This window comes from Mizuhopecten yessoensis, unplaced genomic scaffold (genome assembly GCF_002113885.1).
Source record: "Mizuhopecten yessoensis strain PY_sf001 unplaced genomic scaffold, ASM211388v2 scaffold101, whole genome shotgun sequence".
NCBI lineage: Eukaryota > Metazoa > Mollusca > Bivalvia > Pectinida > Pectinidae > Mizuhopecten > Mizuhopecten yessoensis.
This window is the reverse complement of record NW_018403378.1, coordinates 1,304-21,749: the sequence shown is the minus strand read 5'-3', so window position 1 is coordinate 21,749 and position 20,446 is coordinate 1,304. Positions and strand designations below refer to the sequence as shown.

Sequence of the window (20,446 nt, the reverse complement as noted above, 5' to 3'; positions counted from 1 at the left end):
AAACCTGCCCAAAGCACCCGTTTACATGGGTCACAGTACACACAAAAATGATTCTGACTCCGACCGCAGTGATCGTGACGGCTGATACAGGGTAACAAGTTCCTGTAGGTACTGGGGAGCTGTTCTATTCAGTGCCTTGTATGTGTACACCAAAACAACGTAATGTACTGCGACCTGTATCGTACAGGTAACCAGTGCATTGGATATAGCAAAGCTGTGCTGTGCTCTCTCTTTCGAGTTCGAGTAACAAGCCGTGCTGCAGTGTTCTGGACCCTCTGCAGACGACTAGTTAGTATGTCAGATATACCACAGAGCAGGGCGTTACCATAATCCAACTGAGAGGTAACACGTGAATTCATCAAAATCTGGTATGCATCTGCAGTTATAAACTGCCGAATGCAGCCGATGTTCCTGATCTGGTAGTAACGGCGTTCACTTGTTTCTCCATGTTCAGTAAACTTTCAAAGGATACAATTTTTTTAACAGCTGGAACAGTCTCAATAGTTCTGGCACAGACCTTGAGCTGGAGAGCCATTGTTTGCTGACACTTTGGGGAAAAGACGCTTGGTTCCGTCTGTTCCTGATTACACTTTAGCACGTTCATCAAGGTACTGATGTCTATCAGACAAGCTTCCAGACTTTCTGAAATTGTATCCCAACTGTCCTGTGGTTTGATGGCCATGTAGATTTTTGTGTCATCGGTATAGCAATTATAGCAAAGGCTATGGCAACGACAAATCTCTCCAATCGGTGTGGAGTACATACAATATTTTCGTGGTCCTAACACCGACCCTTGAGGAACCCCGAAATTTAGTACTTTGTCATGGGAGGTGGTAGATCCGATGGCAACACACAGTCGTCGTTCACTCAGGTAAGACTGTATCCAGCATAGTGCGGTATCAGTCACTCCATGAGAGTACTCCAGACGTTTATAAGTATGCCATATAAAGTATCATATAGTGTGAGAAATTGTCTGCTGAAGATTTCGTCTTTCAATGTACTTGTTTGTTGTTTTTTTGGTTTGAAGCTTGTTTTTGACACTGGTAATAAAACACAGTGACCTAGATAGAAGCTTTATACCGGTAACCTGTTATATAACTATTGTAATCTCTGTAACCACGCCTTGCTATTTCCTTTCCTTCCAGTTTATATAAATCTCAATTACAATACAATCTGAACAAAAAAAAAATGATCATATTTCTCTTACTCGATGTTATTTTAACGGAAACAAAGTCAAGACAAGAATAATGCAGTTGCATACAAGTCCTACGAATAAAAAATATGAAACAATGTTCATCATGAACTTTTATTAACAAAATATTCTCTATTTTTGTTCGGATTTCAGCGTGAAAAGTGACGAACTCGTGTATATACAGTACTCTCTTGGAGGCGTTATACAGAGTTTATGGCACATTATTTATACAAATCGTGTCTGATTGTTTATTCTTTTGAAAATGAAAACAAGAATTGGTCTCAGTTTTCAAACACCCTGTATATGAAATTTTTTAATATTTTATGAGCAATAAAAACTATATGCATAGCATGTAAAATATAAACAAAAAAGTTCAATATTAAACAAATTAGATTAATCTACAATTATATGACAACATATCCAGAATATATTCGCTTAAATATAAACAGATTTATTTTCTTATACATAAACAAAATGTTGTCCTTAAAACTAACAATAAAAAGACGGTTGTAAAATAAGTAAGCTAAGAATTTATATCAAATAACAAACCTATAGAAATGACGCACAGATGACTTCTAAAAAAGATATTTTGATAAATACTTGTTCACTTTTATTCCTTTTGCATTGCTACAGCTAGACGTAGGAATTATTTCGCGGGACATTTCTGTGATTGACGATACGTGATAGGTGTGATGGGACTATTGAGTCTGAAGGACCCAGACTACTTGCCTATAACCTCTTGCTATCAAACAGTGATGTCTGCCTCCATTACAGTTATAATACATGTAGCAAAAATATCTATCAATTTTAGGTGGAATTTTAAAATGTATCTAGGAAAGCAATATGGATTTTACCTCATTAAACCTTCGTTTAACGCCAGAGTCTAGAAGGGTATGTTTCGTATACTTTTTTTATTTGGAAAGGGGTAACTTTTGTCCCGCATTTACAGTTTATTTGGTAATGTACATGTCTTGATAAAAAGTGAAACTCATAATACATTTACATTTTTTTCCCATATATTTCATCTAAAAAGTTGGGCTCAATATACTTTAAATATACTAGTTCGAAACATATTCTGTTATTTTCTTACTTATAGGATATTGTTGTAATGATTGATAGAATAACAAAAGTCTTGTATACATAGGTTATAGGCTATTGAGGTGTGTGTGTGTGTGTGTGTGTGTGTGTGTGTGTGTGTGTGTGTGTGTGTGNGGGGGGGGGGGGGGGGGGGGGGGGGGGTGAAACCTTAAGCTATATCTATATACATGTATTTAGGAACTGTAAATTCGGGAAAGAAGTATATGGCGTTTTCTTACTGTGACATCGTCAACATATCATTTATTGTTTCAACAATTTTTCTGTAACACTGATACCACGACATCAGTTTATATACACATCCTGGGTGTCTAAAAAATACTTGATCAGGTTCTACAACGCAGGTTCTGCTCTGCTCTCAGAGTTCAGATACGTTCGTCCGTAGTACTAAAGCACTTTTTAATCGTATAACACTGGTTCTGGTGCTTAGATGACAGCGGTCAAATCGTATAACACTGGTTTTGGTGCTAAAATGGCGGTGGTAAAATCGTATAACACTGGTTATGGTGCTTAGATGGCAGTGTTCAAATCATATAACACAGGTTATGGTGCTTAGATGGCAGTGGTCAAATCATATAACATTGGTTATGGTGCTTAGATGGCAGTGGTCAAATCATATAACACTGGTTATGGTGCTTAGATGGCAGTGGTCAAATCATATAACACTGGTTATGGTGCCTAGATGGCTGTGATCAAATCATATAACACTGGTTCTGGTGCTTAGATGGCAGTGGTCAAATCATATAACACTGGTTATGGTGCTAAGCTGTCAGTTCATGTACACGTCTGTGGTGTCCAAGTAATCCCGGATCATGTTGTAACAGCATTGATACTGCTCCTGGAATAAAATATTGTCTGTGAAATATTATCATTATTCATAACGTCGGAACCCTATTAGCCGGATCCTATACACGTGCTCAGTTATCAAACCCCACAAGTTTACAGATGGATTAGTCCAAACGGGAATTACCTACAGTTTGTGTGGACACTGGATGTACGAACGTAAACACAAAACAGATATTTGACCTGAGTTTGAATAAAGTCATTGGCCTTGAACACAACACTTAAGCATGTACCCAGTAAACACATGACGTTGGATCAACGTTGGGTTAACGTTGTGTTCAGGTCGCGACGTCGACGACCTAGATCCAACGTCTATACGACGTCTAAAGCAAGACGTTGTATTCTTGTCAGGATCTGATGTCTTGTCGACGTAGTTAAGAGATCACAATTACGACCGTGTCTTAAAAATTCGGTACACATAAAAACACATACATTCGTTGATATTCATTTACATTTCTGTCTATAAAAAGGTCATTTTCCGAAATGGAATTCCTTCTGCAACGTGCAAAATCGATCCATTGAATCCATCGATTATCTCCCTTCAATGTATATTTTTACATTTCCGATAGAGGGCGCTGTATGGGACGAATTTCGAAAACTATCTTTTCGAAATTACGGAGTGTGTGATAAATTTAGTCTTAAATTAATTTTTTTTATAACACAAATGTATCTTTTCTCAACACGATCTCTCACCGTTTAACAAAAATAATTATGTTAAACAAAAAGGCGGGTTTCGGACAACATCCGGTTCGTGTGTTCTGAACTGACCGCCAACTGACCACTCGGCAGAAGTGAGAACTTCTCAATTTTAAACAAATCTACCATGTTGTTTGTCTCTGGAAGAAGTTTTGTGAACGAAACCAGGTATGTCAACGATGAAAAAAAATAACTTTACCATTTTTGTTGATCTAAATATTCAATCGTTGTCAGAATATTATTGTAAACAATACTTGACTGTAACGTTAGGCCTAATCAATATCCATGGCGCAATGAGTTAACTGTAGATACGTACGTCGTACGTTTTACTCGAATGCGTCTACAAAACATTAAATACGGACCTTAAGAGAATATGATTGGTATAAATAATTTCTTTCAATCAAAATGATACTCTGCAGACACAAAGCAATAAATATTTTGTATTTTTTAATTGCAGAAAGTGCCCTAAACGCCACAGAGCATGCTGTGCATATACACCAGATCAACGCGGCAGAGGGGAGATACCAAAATAAATAATAACATAAAATGCAGTTTGTGTGTTTTTTTGTTTATTTTGTATCTGTATTATTGCTTGGGATTCAGAAAATATTTTTTGTGGGTTTAAACCTGTATGTGTGTGGGAGAACTGGCTAAACGTCTTGGTAAAAGGGGTGTCAAAATATAAAAAAAAAATGATATCCACACTTGCCTGTACAGAATCCTGAAAATATCATTAAATAAACAGCTACATGAAGGTCAGGCTTATTTTAGGTATGTAAGACGTTGCTTAGACGTCGGGTTTCTGACGTCGGGACTCTGACGTCTATACAACGTCAGGTTTTGACTTCTAAAAACTTTCATTTTCAACCAAAATCCAACGTCAATCCAACGTCAGGGTCTGACGTTCATCCAACGTGTATCCAACGTCATTTGCCCACTGGGTATGTTCTACTAATATGAGTTGAGAAATATGATGCAATATGGACATTGGCTCCATCACTGTAAATATCGTCTTTTAGCTTTATAACATATCATCTTTACCATAAAAAGGTCTATATCTGTATAATATGACATGTCAATACACAAGTATTATTGACATTTAATTCTTTGAAAAGAGAAGGGCATTTTGATTTACACGTCTTCAATTAATATAAGTATGTATACTTACAAAATTAATCAAGAATTCTGGACGTCTCACGAGTAGTTGACGAGAAGTCTGAAATATGTCGACCTCTTCGTCAATCTTCATCTGGTCTCTTGCATTGCTGATACAGCAGAATAGTCCACTCTGGGAATATCCATCTCTAAAAGTATAAAATGTTAGTCAATAATACGATTACTTAATTTAAAAGGACTATATCGCCATTTCCTGTAGTAGTTAACCTTCATAGTTCCATTTATAAATACATCGTAGCCTAGTACAGAGTTGTAATAACGTACACCTATATACTAGACCACAGCAAAGACCTCTACTTTTTCAAAGGCCTGGTTCCACTTACTCAAAAGGTGAATAGCTTAATCACTTTTAAAATATGTTTAATAGTTTCGTCAATATACAAAATTTCCAATTTTTTCTTGTAGTTTTGCTCTACTGAATTTTTGCTATTTAAATTTTTAGAAATAATCTAATGGTCGTGTTTTAGAGACACATTAAAATAAAAGTTGCGTTTAAGCTAATCACTTTTTGAACAAGAGGACCCAGAAGTAAGTTATTAGCATCGTTACTTTTTGTACCAACAAACCAAATTCTCAAATATCTGCTTCCTAATTTCTCATTTGCGTAATTTCTTCGTGTGTGTTGGAACACTTTTGACAAGCATTTTCATTCTTTTGTCGACAGTACGAAGTCATACATGGACGAAATGACCATATGGTTAAGCTAATGTTTACTTTGACTGCGAACTAAATTCTGAAATAAAGTCTTCCTTACTTCATATCTAGATTGGTGACTCTGTTCTTGTACTACTAGTCCCAAAGAATGTCCGTAACCGTGCTACTGGAACCTTTAACGGATTTCTAGTGAAAGCTTTAGGTCTAACACAACTTAATCAGCCAATCGGCAAGCGTTTCATACGATTGTAATCCTAACTTAAATTTGTCCCGGTTAAATACAATGCCTCTGAGTAATTAAAACGGGTAATTGTTGACATTGTTTAAATTAAATGAAATCTACAGATATATAACTTCAGAGATAATGTATACTTTTTGTAGAACTTAATATTATGTGTAGTCGGATTGATATGGTGTCGGTAGTCAGGGGGTGTTCCCGTCCCACTTCACCGGATTGGCTTGTGAACCTCCGATTGTTAAAAGCAGACGACGCCTGTATTACTCTTATACGTCACTTAACCAGCCAAACAATGCCTTTTGAAGCCTTTGTCAGCTATGAATCTAGACAGTTGTCACTAGTGTTGAACTATTAAATCTATTAGCTCAAACGATTAGTAAACCCATATAGTAACTGATTTAGTTGTACGAGTCCTTTTGAGTGTTTCCTCTGACAACAGTATCACGATCACGTACTAAATATTTGGTTATATAACGTACCGGCACATGACTACTGTCGTCTTAGAATCATCCGACTTTCGTCTGCTGTCAACAAGTTCAAGCAGCTGAAGTAGACAGGACGAATCCTGAGGGCCTGATGAATCTCTATCCCAACCAGACAGGTGAAACACGCGAACTCTCTCATCAAATTCATTCACCTATTTACAAATAGAGTACATGTTTGAATATTGTCATATGCAGGAACTGATCTGTGTTGTTAAGTGAAACTGACTTTGTATTTAGCTCTCAAAAGAGTAAAATTGCTCATTAATCAATATCGAGGAAAACAAATGTTATGTATATAATTGAACTTAGAATTTGTTACCTGGTTTTGAATTGTGATTTCAATCAAATCAACATTTGCTATTGTCGAGGACTCTCCTTTCTTTTCCAACGTAAAATGTCCAATTGTTTTATTCTTTCCGTCCTGTGGAAGCCAGTCCTAAAATATAGAGAGACTTTATGTTTGAATATGATTACGCTATTCACGAATAAAGCAATGCTACCAGACTGAAACACGTTAGTTATATCATCAGATTCACTTCTTTTCAAAACATGATTGTTTGGTTTGTTTGTACTTTAAGTCCTATTTACAGATATGTTAATTTAGGGACAAGCCCCAGGTAGGTCTCGAACTCGCGACCCAGTGGTGGAGGGCTAGTGGTAGAAGAATGTCAGACTCCTTAACCACTTGGCCACCGCGGCCCCATCGCGATAGAGTGGACGGTTTTGTATATTGACGGTAAAATCATCATTAAGTTACAATATATAACATTTGATTTATTCTGTTTCTACAGATGCATTTAAAACAGAACATATCTTGCACTTTACAAAAATACAGTTGTTTAAACTTTGAGTAATTTGTATTTCATATCCAAAAGAAGATGAGAAGAACTAAGTCCTACGGTTGAACTCGGTTAACATGGCACTTCAAATCCAACATTTATTTTAACCATTTGTTATGGTATAGGAATAGTGATGTAACAAAATACAAAAAATAACAATGGTCAATACCTAGTAGAGTAGGTAGATATGGTTGTTATGCAGGAGAAAAACTCATTTGCTTTATCCTCTGTATACCAGGAGAAAACCGAGATTTGAACATATAATCCTTTAGTGGAACTATTCTTCCCGATTATAATTGCTGCGGTGCTGCCCTTTATTCTGTGTGACATGAGTTTCCGATAAGACATAAGTGTAAATACGCAGATACAACTTATATGACAATGACACAATTACTACAACTCAGCCTGACCTTATAACTCACCAGTTGCCTTCACTTATAACTGGTTTTTGGTTATTTTAACATACGATGACAGTAATCTGGTTTCTTTAATTACAGAACAGTTGACATAATTGTAATAAATCAGACACTTACAATGGCGTCGGTCTCAATGATGACAATGGTTTTACAGTTGTGGTCCATAATCATTGTTAGCATATCCACCACAGTGTCCCCCATAGGAGTCTGAGTGACGATGTATCCAGTTTTCGATGTATAGGACTAGGTAAAGGAAATAACTATTTTGACACCATCAATGGTAATTGAGACATTTTTTTTTATTAAGATATACATTATTACAACATATTGTGTTGTTGGCAAAATCTTTTGATATATACATATAATATATTTGTGTATGAAAGCAATATGGTTTATACAACAGGATATAACACTCTGTAAAAATGAACATCAAATTAAATGTATGTATCAGTCCAGTTTTGTTAGGAAACGTTATAGACACAATAACCACACATTGTTGATCTGGTATACAAGTATTACTCTTAGTTAATATATTTGAATATCTCGTTTAAACAGCTTTCTTAGTGAGTTCCAAATTGTACACTACATTTTACAGATAATCTAACACTGATTTTGTATCTTATACTTGTTAACATCAAGTCAACCACCCCCATACCGGAACTGATACTGGTTTTATAAATGTGTTATATTTATTTACAGAAAGTAAAATCTGTAAGAAGAACAACCAACTGGCACAAGTGAAGAAACAATTGCCTTTTCTATGAAACTTTTACTTATATACAATGACGGTTAAGATTTATTTCTACATCTGGAATGTCACAGATGATGTTTCGGTGTTAAAACAGTGTTGCTGGACATCATCTAACAACAGAGGGAATTCGAACAAAAAAACAGTTACATCCTTCATACAACAATAAACCACTTGTTAATAAAGGATAGAGTGTTACAGTAGACCCACTTACTAACACCAGTATATATATATGTATGACAAACCATATTTTAAAATAATCATCCTTTTATTGATATTTATTATACTCCAGATTCAAATCGTCTGAATTACACCAATAACTTACCAATTCACACGAAGATATCACAAAAACTATCTGGGGGCACAATACAAGTACTTACAGGAACCGCTACAGCGTTGATGTAGTCTGTCCTGTCACTTTTATGTGATCGTAGGTACGCCCTGAACTTGTCAGCTGAACAAAACAAGGATACATTTCCTATATCATATATTTATCAAATGTGAAATACAATTAGCAACCCTATCGGGGTTTTGTACTTACTATGATAGAATCAACGTTGCTAAGTTGTTAACGATTTTTTGTCCTATTCATTGGTATTATGATATATAATAAAACTGATTAGAAAAGTAGGACAATAGTCTGTTATGTCATGTTTAATACGCTACATTTGGTGTCTTACCTTTTACCTCACCGTTCCATGTTACATCATATTAATTGAACTACGAATGTTTACATACCTGCTAGGACAGTTAGAGTCCTGTTTTTCTGTTGGTTGACCGGTAGTAAAGCAGCTTTACAGTCAGCTTCAGCGTATTTTGGTTTTAGGGTTTGTGTCAACTAAATAAAGAAATCAAAACATTGAAGCGTACATATCTTTCAATGATACTGATAATTCGCCCATTTTTTTTACGTTATACAAAAGTAATGCACGCGTCAAACGTGTCGTTATGTTACCTGACCGACTGGCCTCGTGGTAGAGCTTTGGCGGAGTGTAGGATTTGTATTGTTCACGATGCGACGAAATTATTAACTTTATTTGACTACGGGACGTTTTGCCCATCGATATAGGTGTACTAGATGGTATCTAATAGGCTACTAGCTGAGTGAGGTTCTTATAACATGTCCCGTTTAGGTCCAATGTGAAAGACGCCTGCGGTATTTCCCTCGGTGATGGGACCGATAAGACTATTGACAGCACTCAGACAATTACTTGTGCACAACAAGGACAAGACTGACTTTCAAAGGTCGTATACCAGAATCCATGCAAGAATTCTCAAGAATCAAATATGTGAGAAACTGGGAGGAATTATGGAAACGAACATCAGACAAAAAACGTGACAAATCAAAGAAGCAATGGGGTAGGGGATGGGGGGATCGGTTCCCGTTACTCAAATAAAAAGGACTTGTGATAACATGGTGGCCTATCCGTAAACAAAAGTATACAAAAGTGTCAACTAAACCGTATCTCGTGCTCGACAAATCTAGGGTAAAAAAAGAACAATGAAAAGAGACCCTTAAAAAGTACATGGAAATACGACCAGATGTTACAGAAGGGTAGGCGTTTCTGCTTCACCAACACCACCCGCTATGTAACTCTTCACACCGAGAACTCGAGTATAGTAGTGACAACAAAACTATACGGCTCACTTATAAGCATCATAAAAAACACCGACTATAGAGATAACTATTCATCATGCTCCATTTATGGAAACATTTAAAGCTTGTCCGTCAGCAGTCGACTTATATCACAAAAAATGAAACTGAAGAGGAAGAGTCTGTAGTGTCTAAGAAGGGTTTATACGAAAGGTTTATACAATGACTTTATTGTTATTCAAAGACACCACATCGTGGATATAAACTGAAGGACTATGCAAGAATTTTCTTACTTGTCCTCTTAAGCTCATCACTAAACAGTTTTGTAAGAAAATAAAACAAATCAGCCAAGATACGGGCATGTTTCGTTCCTATAGAAATGCCTAGTCTACTGGAACATATCGCCACAGTACTCAAAAAAGATAGTTTCAACCAGGAGAGTCAGGTCATTCTCACAATTTCATCCTCAGGATATTTCATGTGGTCTTTTTTCTGCAGCCAAAACGTCCCTCATTCGAATGACATATAAAGTTTACAATTTCGTCAAATCGTTGTACAGATAAACATTACAAATCTCCCGCTCCGTCATAGCTTGACAAAAGGACCAGTTGCACTTGAAACGTTACGACACGTCCGATACGTACATTCTTTGTTTAAAGGTAACACTTTGATAATATTGTTCTGAGTACGCTCGATTCTATCTCGCGAGAATCAAGTTTTTCTTTCCTAGACAGAAAATAAGACCTGATCTTTGTTGATGTTTGTACACAGTAATACAGCAAAACCAAATGATCAACTTGTGTGTGTTTTTAGTTACTGCTGTAGGACACATTTACATTGTGTGAGTAATTGTACACCATTCCCGAGCTTTGATTGAAGACTAATGTAGACGTTTTTCTTTTGTTCATTCTTTACAAACTCTTTACACATTATATACATTTGTTTGCCTGATCCTATCAAGGACTTCAAACATATCCACAAGTGATTAGAGTGTAGTCAACCATTGTCATGTAACATGATAAAGAAGATTATAACAATGTAAGCATCAACAAAATTAAAATTCTTGAGCAGTGAATATTTTAACCATTAATTGAGTTCTCTTTGAGAGTATATCACACACTCTAGCTGCTCGTTATGATAATTTAGACCTACATAAACTATATAGTATTTGGTGTTAACGTTATGATAATTTAGACCTACATAAACTATAAAGTGTTTGGTGTTTACTTTATGATAATTTAGACCTACATAAACTATAAAGTGTTTGGTGTTTACATTATGATAGTTTAGACCTCCGTAAACTATATAGTGTTTGGTGTTTACGTTATGATAATTTAGACCTACATCAACTATATAGTATTTGGTGTTTACGTTATGATAATTTAGACCTCCGTCAACTATATAGTGTTTGGTGTTTACGTTATGATAATTTAGACCTATACAAACTATATACTGTTTGGTGTTTACGTCATGATAATTTAGACCTGCATAAACTAAATAGTATTTGGTGTTTACGTTATGATAATTTAGACCTACATCAACTATATAGTATTTGGTGTTTACGTTATGATAATTTAGACCTACATCAACTATATAGTATTTGGTGTTGACGTTATGATAATTTAGACCTGCATAAACTATATAGTATTTGGTGTTTACGTCATGATAATTTAGACCTACATCAACTATATAGTATTTGGTGTTGACGTTATGATAATTTAGACCTGCATAAACTATATAGTATTTGGTGTTTACGTTATGATAATTTAGACCTACATAAACTATATAGTATTTGGTGTTTACGTTAAGTTAGTATTTCAATAAAGTAAACAAGCAACAACAGTTGTTTTTCTATCGTCAAATAAATGATGTTAAAGATGTAAAATATATATCTACGATAAATTCTATTAATTGTATCAAACAATAGAAGGTACTCATTAGATTTTACATCTATTTCGTATAACTATTGATAAATTGAAGGGATTATCATATTACCTGGTACTCCTTTCTGAGCTTTGTTTGGTTCGTGGGCCCATCATTGGAGAGAGCTTTAAGGGTCGTGTGGTACTTCATTCTTGGAATCAAAGTGTCCGGCATGTCAAAGGCTTCAACAAGGATCTGATGTATGGCTATATATTGCTCCTGTAGATGCAAAGATCGATTATTACTGGCATTTAATTGCAAACTAAATGTCATAAGCGGGTAATCCAGATAGCGCTCAGTGCTGCATGTATGTTTTCTGTTTGACAATTGAAATCCTAGAGATTTTGCATCTGATATATATCCATGCTATCTCATTTCATGTACCATGCATGTTATTTTTGTTAAAATTAAATTCCTATTTTTATGCCGTTTAAGAGATTGAAATGAGCTCACGTAAGACGTCCCGGTAATGGGCTTTCATGCGTTCCGGGTAAGTATAGTAAATTAATGAAGTGTTTCTAAAGGATTTGACTATTTCACGCCATTAACCACAGCAAGTCAATATCCCGACTCTTATTTCGGTCAAATACATGTTTTAGTGACAGCAAAACCTTAAGGTTCACTAATGATTGTATTCAAAAGCATTGGCCTTTTTATCACACAAAGAAATTCATTTAGCATACGAGAGTATGAAGGCGACCACCTTATCATTGTTTATCAACCTACATGTTTGGAGACCCTGTTGTAGGTTTGTCCGTCATCAGTCGACATATATCACGAAAGTCATGATTTGAAACAAGATATTTTTGTTAAAAGGATGTTATATAAAATATAATCGTCGAACAACTATATTGGTTTTAAGTACCAAATACCAGGGACAGCAACACGAGAGTGAGGTCATGGAATATCTTACGGCTGTTTGAACCATGTTGATTCTATCCTTCCGCATAGTTTTGATGTATTGCATGACGTCAATTCTACCGAACTCTTTCCCGTAATCCAGCAGAGCATCAAGTGCGAGGAATGTTCCTGTTCTGCCAATACCAGCACTGAAAAAGAGTTCCTCAATGAACCGGCTGTTAACTTACCTATAATTCTTACCAACATCAGCACAAGTTAAATAGACAACACTTATATATATAAACCATTCTTTCAACACACCAGGCCGAAAACCAACCGCCACAATGAATGAGGCGAAGCGAATTTTAAGAAATCGCAAAGAAGATTGATGTAATAAAAAAAAACACTTCAACTTACCTGCAATGAACGACCATCTTTCCTGTCAAAACGTTCTCGTATTGTTTCACGCGGCGGTGGAACACGACAAGTTCGTTTGGATCCGGGGTCCCGTGGTCAGGCCACGTGGTGTAGTGGAACTGGTGTATTTGTCGTACTGACTTCGTCTAAATAGATAAGGAACAAACTATATTGTCTCTATAAATGAACCGGCAAAATTATGATACCATTTAAAACACATTCTTTTACAAATCTTAATATCAAAATTATCTTTACATTTTAAGAAAAGAGTATTTTCCAATTTATATATAGTATTGATGTGAAACAGAAAAATAAAACATTTATTAAGTGTTGTTATTTCAATATCTTTTTGCTTACCTTCTTTTCTGTAACAGTAAGATCCCTGATGACATAGAAGGCATAAGCTCGCTCCCGGTCGAGGACAATGTTAAAGTGTGTTGTAGACAAAGGTTCTCCCTCATCTGGCCAGTACTTATCGCATTTTGGCTGAAAGTTACATCCACACAAAAAATATATTTTTACGATAGAAGATTTACAGTGTTTATTGTGGTGTATTCCTAATGTTACAAAAGTTATTATTGAAATATCGTATTGTATAGGCTGTTTATTGAAATGTATGTGATTATATGATTACCAACTTAGCGAAACAAGATATGATACGACATGGTATCAACATCAATTTGTTTATATTGTTAGTATGTTTATATTGTTAGTATGTTTATCGAGAATAGATGTGTTTTTAATAGTGTCCTATATATATAGGTATTTAAAGTTTCAACTAGATTTATTTTGCAAACCATTTCTTACAACGTTACCTACCCTTGATCCTTCTATAAGATTTGTCAGCATTACAATTTTGCCTGACTTTAGTTGCCAAAGCATGCGCCAAAAGTCATTAATGGTCCCAAGTCTTGGACCTGCACAGTAAGATATACAATGGGAAACATATTCATAAAAACAGATGCGAGGTCAACAGTTCAGTGAAATTTATATTTTGATTCCTTGTCATTTTCGTCTTAACTTTTGTTTTGAATATGATTTTTTTTTTCTTGCCGATGTCTACTGATTTTACGACAACGTAAATTAAAAAATCTGAAAATGTTTTTTTTTTATTTGCAATCACTTCTTCTTCAATGGTCCCATATAAATCAACATGTCTTCAATCAAATGATTGTAAAGCATTTCATATTCTAACTACACATCTAACAATACAACCAAACACTTTAACCCTGTTTACCTTGTGTGGCGATGTATTCCGCAGTTTTTGTTACGCTCTGTAATAAAAGACAAAATTTTAAATATCAACAAATATATTTTGATTACTGTTGAATATCACCGTTGCAATGTATCATGACAAACTAAGTACTGCGCTAACATGACTCGTTTAGCTTGTACAACGATGTCCGTATATTACTGGTTTAGCTTGTACAACGATGTCCGTATATTACTGGTTTAGCTTGTACAACGATGTCCGTATATTACTGGTTTAGCTTGTACAACGATGTCCGTATATTACTGGTTAGCTTGTACAACGATGTCCGTATATTATAATTGAATCGGTTCAGGGCAGGATACTTCAAAACATGGTATATGTACACATTTCAAAATAGTATGATTGTCATTTACTGAACAGACGCTAGAATCAAAATACAGGTTAGACTTCATTACACTTCGAAATTTCTTCAACTTCAATATAGTGGCGATAACTTTGATGACTTTTATGAAGCGAACAATGGCAAAGGCTACAGTTTTAGAAATAATTTCAAATAGATGGTCGGGTGGTCTCTTAGACTTTCTATCATCCTTTTTCAAATTGACCAAAAAACTCACGTTAAGCTGTTTTTAAAGTAAGTTTAAGAATGCATACATTTTGATAAAACCTTTTTCTCTCTGTTTGTAAAATATAAAAAGCTTTGAATGTTGTATAAGGTTAAAAATAATTCTGTACCATAGAAAGATACAAATGCCAGGAAGTTAAAGCATAAGCAAATATATAAACACATTTTAACTGCAAATTTCATATCTTACTAGCAACTGGTTTTAGCTAATAAGGTACACTTGTATGTCAGTTCTGAGAAAAACAAACAATAACATTAATGTACATATTACAAGTATATGTAAACTTTTCAAAAACCCATTGAAACAATATGTTCTAACTACAGCAGTAAGCCACGGGCAAATTAATTACCCCCGCGCGGCTATTGGGGCTATTACAATCAGAGGCACAGACGCCATCTTTAATTCCAAAATTGAACTATCGGCCTTCTGATATAAAGTATATCTATAATGTATCACTTTTATAAGATAAGCGATGTCGGCCCCATTGAACTCAGGTTATAACCGTTATTGTCTAAATCAATCAGCGGTCGAAGCAGCCATCTGGATTCCCCAAAACAATTACATGCAAAGTCTTTGTTGAAATGGGTTGATCAGTTGAGGTGGAGTTGTCCCGACATCATTTTATATACAGACATGCAGACAGACAACCGGACGGGTGGACTGATACAAGTATACCCTTTAACGTCGTTACGGGGTATAATGACGCAATTTTTAATTTGGATATCTACACTGCAAAGATGGTATTGTACTAACATCTATGTAGTTGGCATTGATGTAGTCGGAGGCAGGATCTTTTCCAGTGATGTCAAGAACCACACGAGAATGATCATCTTTGGAAGAATAGAAAAGTTTATTAGTTTTACCAATTGCGAACAATTCAAATATAGTATACAACGCTTTCAGATCTTCTAAGACGTTGGACATACAGACTTGAGTATGCGGAGGCATAAGTCAAATGAAGGCGATTGCGGTATCAACATTTGGGAATAATATTGTCTTCTGATGTGATGTCCTGTTTGAACCATTATGTGTAAGAGTAAACAAATACGCTAATGATACTCCTGATACGTGTATAATTGAAGCAACTAAGTACGATTTGTTTAAGATTTTAAGGGAGTTATGTAAACGTCTCAATTTTTGTTGCTTAAAAAGTGTCCACATTGTCACATCCAATAAGTCAACTAATTCACTTGATATTTTTTTCGTTATTTTAAATTCAAACAAATGATGGGGAACATGAATATTTAAGTTAAAGTTCTGACCTCCTCATTTACATATACATATCACATATAAACATTTCAATATTCAGACTTAAAAAAATTAAATAGTATCTTGATTTAGATTTCTTGTATATTAACAAAATACTAAAGATTGAAAAAAAAATAACATCACAAAATGGAGTGTCATACACGCATTATCAATTACATTTCAAATACTTACACGGGAATGTGGTCTTAAATCGATTCTTAGCTTTGTTTTGTTGTAACATCCCAATGCTATGATCATGTAAAGATCCAGACGGTATTGACTATATTTAACATAAAAATAGTTTGTTTATAAGCAGTATTTTATACATATGTGTTTTCAAGCACTTAAAATCATCATTATTTAAAATTCGCGAATTTCATTAGCAAGTATCAACACTTTAACCGTAGTTAAGTAACCGTATATGAGTAGGTTTTTGATCAAAGGCTTGATATCATAACAAAAAGCTTGTAAAACGATTTTCATTATAAACTTAGTACCTTGTATTCGACCTCAAAAGCCTTTGCCTTGTTTTCCATCTTTGTTTGTACTAAAGATTTGAGTTTGGAGACAGGAAATCCAACAGGACCGGAATTATAGTAGACGCTTTCTTCTGTGCCGGACCTTCTGGATACTTGCTCAGCGTTTTCATACACGTTTGCCATGGCTTTTTGTGGTTCATCAGGATCTTCCTCGGAAACTGTTTTAATCAAATCCACTTTAACCTTTAGAACTCCCGAAATTTCATTATTAGTTATATTTCAATAATTATCGATAAAAGTAGATATGAAATGTAAATTAAAGAGTATCACCTAATGTATTGCTGTAGATGTTTTCTCCGCGCGACTTAGATTTGCCACGGTCAACATTCGAGCCAGTTACTGCTAGTGGTTCACTGTATTCGTTGGTACGGCCGATATCATCAAAGGAGTCGTGTTTCCTATCGCCTAATCGACGCCTGTAGGTAAATAACAGTGGTTCAAATGTTCTGCGGAATGCATGATTAAATTAAATATGACTAAATTAAAAGTCAATGTTTGAGAGTTTTCAAGACACAGACGTTCAATTAGTCTACATATGACAACATATAGTCTATAATGTTGTTCTCTGCAGTTATGGTTCTAGGAAAAATGTTTCATTTAAGCTAATCGTTGTTAAAGACGTACGTTTTTAATTCGTCCAACTCTCGCGATCATAAGATATCAGAAATATCCAACAAAGACCGCTAATGAGACTATAATTTGAAAATAGACGTATCCCAGTTATGATTGTTTTCTTTTTAAAATATTTACTATATATTCTAAATAAGATAAATAGTTTTTCTCTGTAAAAACGCGCTGCGAATTCAGAGGATAAATGTCGATTGCAAACCTTCAATAACTGTAATCAAACTCATTCTACAATCTTGTTATGACAATCAAGCAATAGAGATATATCTTATTGCGTTAAAAATATATTCTAATACACCCAGATAGATTAGTACATTCTAGATGGAACAAAATCTATATCTAATAAAACCTTAAAAAATCATACGAGTATTTCACCTTCTGATAATGATAACTACAACAATGGCGACAACAACGGCAAGGAGAACGCCTACAACACCTCCAACTATTGGTCCGGGGTCTGTCGTTGGATCAGACATCTGAACTTGTCCTACCAAATACAACGGTAAATCCATTGAGATTTTAGATGATTTGTGTTACGATTTATTATAAAAAAATTCTTTGGTAAATATCTAGCCTATGTTTAAAAGATAATTGGCAACATATACTGGTTTAAACATAAACAACTAGATTTTACGTCACAAGCTATTTTTGGTACCAATTGGCTTCAAGAAACAATATTTTTTTCCAATTAATAATATTTGTTTGTCATGACAATATGTCAATTTTTGAATTCTAATTAACCGGTGTCATGAATGTAAGACAGGATTAAGTTTATACTTTTATGAGGATTTTTCTTTTTTTCAAACTTTACATTTTGATTTATAAACAGGAAAATATTGCATAAATGATTACTTTCACAGAAACTGCCTTCATATCCAGGATCACATTGAGTCTCGCACAAGCCAGATTCTAGTTCACAAATACTGCAACGGCCACATGTCAGGCTACAATTCTTCCCGTATAAACCCTTCGTGCAGACTTTTAAATAATAAAAACATATTATTACCTATACGAATAATACATAGGCAGAACATTTATAAAAAAATATGAAATAATTACTAAAGATTAGAAAAATATTTTGACATATTTTTCTAATTATAAACGAATAATATAAAACAGTATAACACTACAGTTATTTTTAGGATATTTACTTGTGCATTCTCCGTTGTTTTGGTGGCACTCAGTACACTCGCTGTTACAAGGTGTCGAACAGTTCGTCCCGTAAAATCCCCCTACGCAACCTGCAATTTATATCAAAATAAACTCATGCGAAAAGACACATACTGTTACATGATTGCAAAAAGTTTCCTATATTTCATATCTTATTGGTATGGTATAATGTGTTTTTCTTCAAGCGCTGTTATTTTGAAACATAATTTCGCGCAGTGTTGAATATCTGAGATTTTTTAGTTATTAGTTCTAAAAAAGAACCATGTACTATTGTCTTGATTTCACAGATCCACCTTACCGCGATAACTACAAATACAGTTGTTACAGTGATGCATTTAATAGCCCTGAACACAATATATGTTTGAAAAAAACACACAAAATAACCAGTGGACATAATGTGTTTCTTCTAATCCTGTACACAGGATATATCTAGAGTATCTGTAGATAAAATCACTATATATACGAATTAACAAGCAATGCAATGTTAGCATCTTACCCTGCGGAATACCTCTATATCAGCCAAGTTAAAAAGATACTTTTTTTGTATTGAAAACAGTTGGGAATCGAATACCTATCCGGTGACAATGTATTTATTGATATTATTCCAGCATGAACATATATGTCTGTCCAAGAGCTCCTTAAGCGTTGCTGCAATCCTTGAATTACACAAGTAACTAGTGAAAGGTAAACCTGACTTTGTTGTCAAGCCGCGATGAGTAAAAATTAAAAAAAGTAAAAGCATCAACAACACGTATTTAGTTATGCAGCAGTTGGTACAGGTTCAGAGAAAAAGACTCCATGCATGAGTGTCGCAACGCCAATGTGATTGCAGTGCAAAGGCAATTTACCTGTTATATCATCTAAACAAAACTTGGTCGACAACCAATCGTCAGCGAAACGGCAGACCCCGTTTAACGACCGCTGCATCTGCGTAATCGCATAGGTCCGTCAAATGAATTGCGAAAACACTCCATGGTAGTTGTGTTTCTACACAAACTATCCGAAACCGGAAGAAGTTTGCTCGATAAAATGCACGACGCATTCACATCTAGACACAATGTCACCATACCACCGCTTAAATTGAGCCCGTACCCACGATTGTAATGTGTTAAGCGTATTTAACAATATGTTTGCTACGGATTGACCTAGACTCTGTTCGTCACACGGTGATTGTCCTAGGCTCTGTTCGTCACACGGTAATTGACCTAGACTATCTTCATCACACGGTGATTGACCTAGACTCTGTTCGTCACATAGTGATTGTCCTAGGCTCTGTTCGTGACACGGTGATTGACCTAGACTCTGTTCGTCACATGGTGATTTTCCTAGGCTCTGTTCGTCACATGGTGAATGTCCTAGGCTCTGTTCATCACACGGTGATTGACCTAGACTCTGTTCGTCACACGATGATTGTCCTAGGCTCTGTTCGTCACATGGTGATTGTCCTAGGCTCTGCTCGTCACACGGTGATTGACCTAGAATCTGTTCATCACACGGTGAATGACCAAGGCTCTGTTCGTCACACGGTGCTTGACCTAGACTCTGATCGTCACACGGTGATTGACCTAGACTCTGTTCATCACACGGTGATTGACATAGGCTCTGTTCATCACACGGTGATTGACATAGGCTCTGTTCGTCACACGGTGATTAACCCAGACTCTGTTCGTCACATGGTGATTGACCTAGGGTCTGTTCGCACACGGTGATAGACCTAGACTCTGTTCGTGACACGGTGATTGACCTAGACTCTGTTCGTTACACGGTGATTGACCTAGACTTTGTTCGTCACACGGTGATTGACCTAATTGTAGGGTCTGTTCGCACACCGTTATTGACCTAGATTCCTCTGTTCGTCCCACGGTGA

General features: G+C 35.4%; 1 protein-coding gene across 2 annotated transcripts; it reads right to left on the bottom strand.

Annotated features, from left to right (window-relative positions):
- Positions 1-1,292: 1,292 nt before the first annotated feature.
- Positions 1,293-18,669, bottom strand: LOC110454816 (receptor-type tyrosine-protein phosphatase alpha-like). 2 transcript variants are annotated; one of them, XM_021504659.1, is made up of 21 exons: positions 18,561-18,669; positions 18,262-18,387; positions 17,785-17,896; positions 17,053-17,198; positions 16,741-16,940; positions 16,436-16,523; positions 15,749-15,825; positions 14,394-14,430; positions 13,976-14,073; positions 13,514-13,642; positions 13,157-13,302; positions 12,813-12,948; positions 11,972-12,118; positions 9,121-9,220; positions 8,763-8,836; positions 7,752-7,877; positions 6,699-6,815; positions 6,374-6,531; positions 4,995-5,130; positions 3,050-3,125; positions 1,293-2,965 (listed from the first exon to the last, which is right to left on the bottom strand). In XM_021504659.1, exons 3-20 carry the CDS (start codon positions 17,883-17,885, stop codon positions 3,057-3,059), a joined length of 2,085 nt encoding a protein of 694 aa, XP_021360334.1. In that variant the 5' UTR covers positions 17,886-17,896; positions 18,262-18,387; positions 18,561-18,669; the 3' UTR covers positions 1,293-2,965; positions 3,050-3,056. The 2 variants fall into 2 exon arrangements, with proteins under 2 accessions (XP_021360334.1, XP_021360249.1); XM_021504574.1 differs by having other exon boundaries at positions 1,293-3,125.
- Between the last annotated feature and the right edge of the window lie 1,777 nt (positions 18,670-20,446).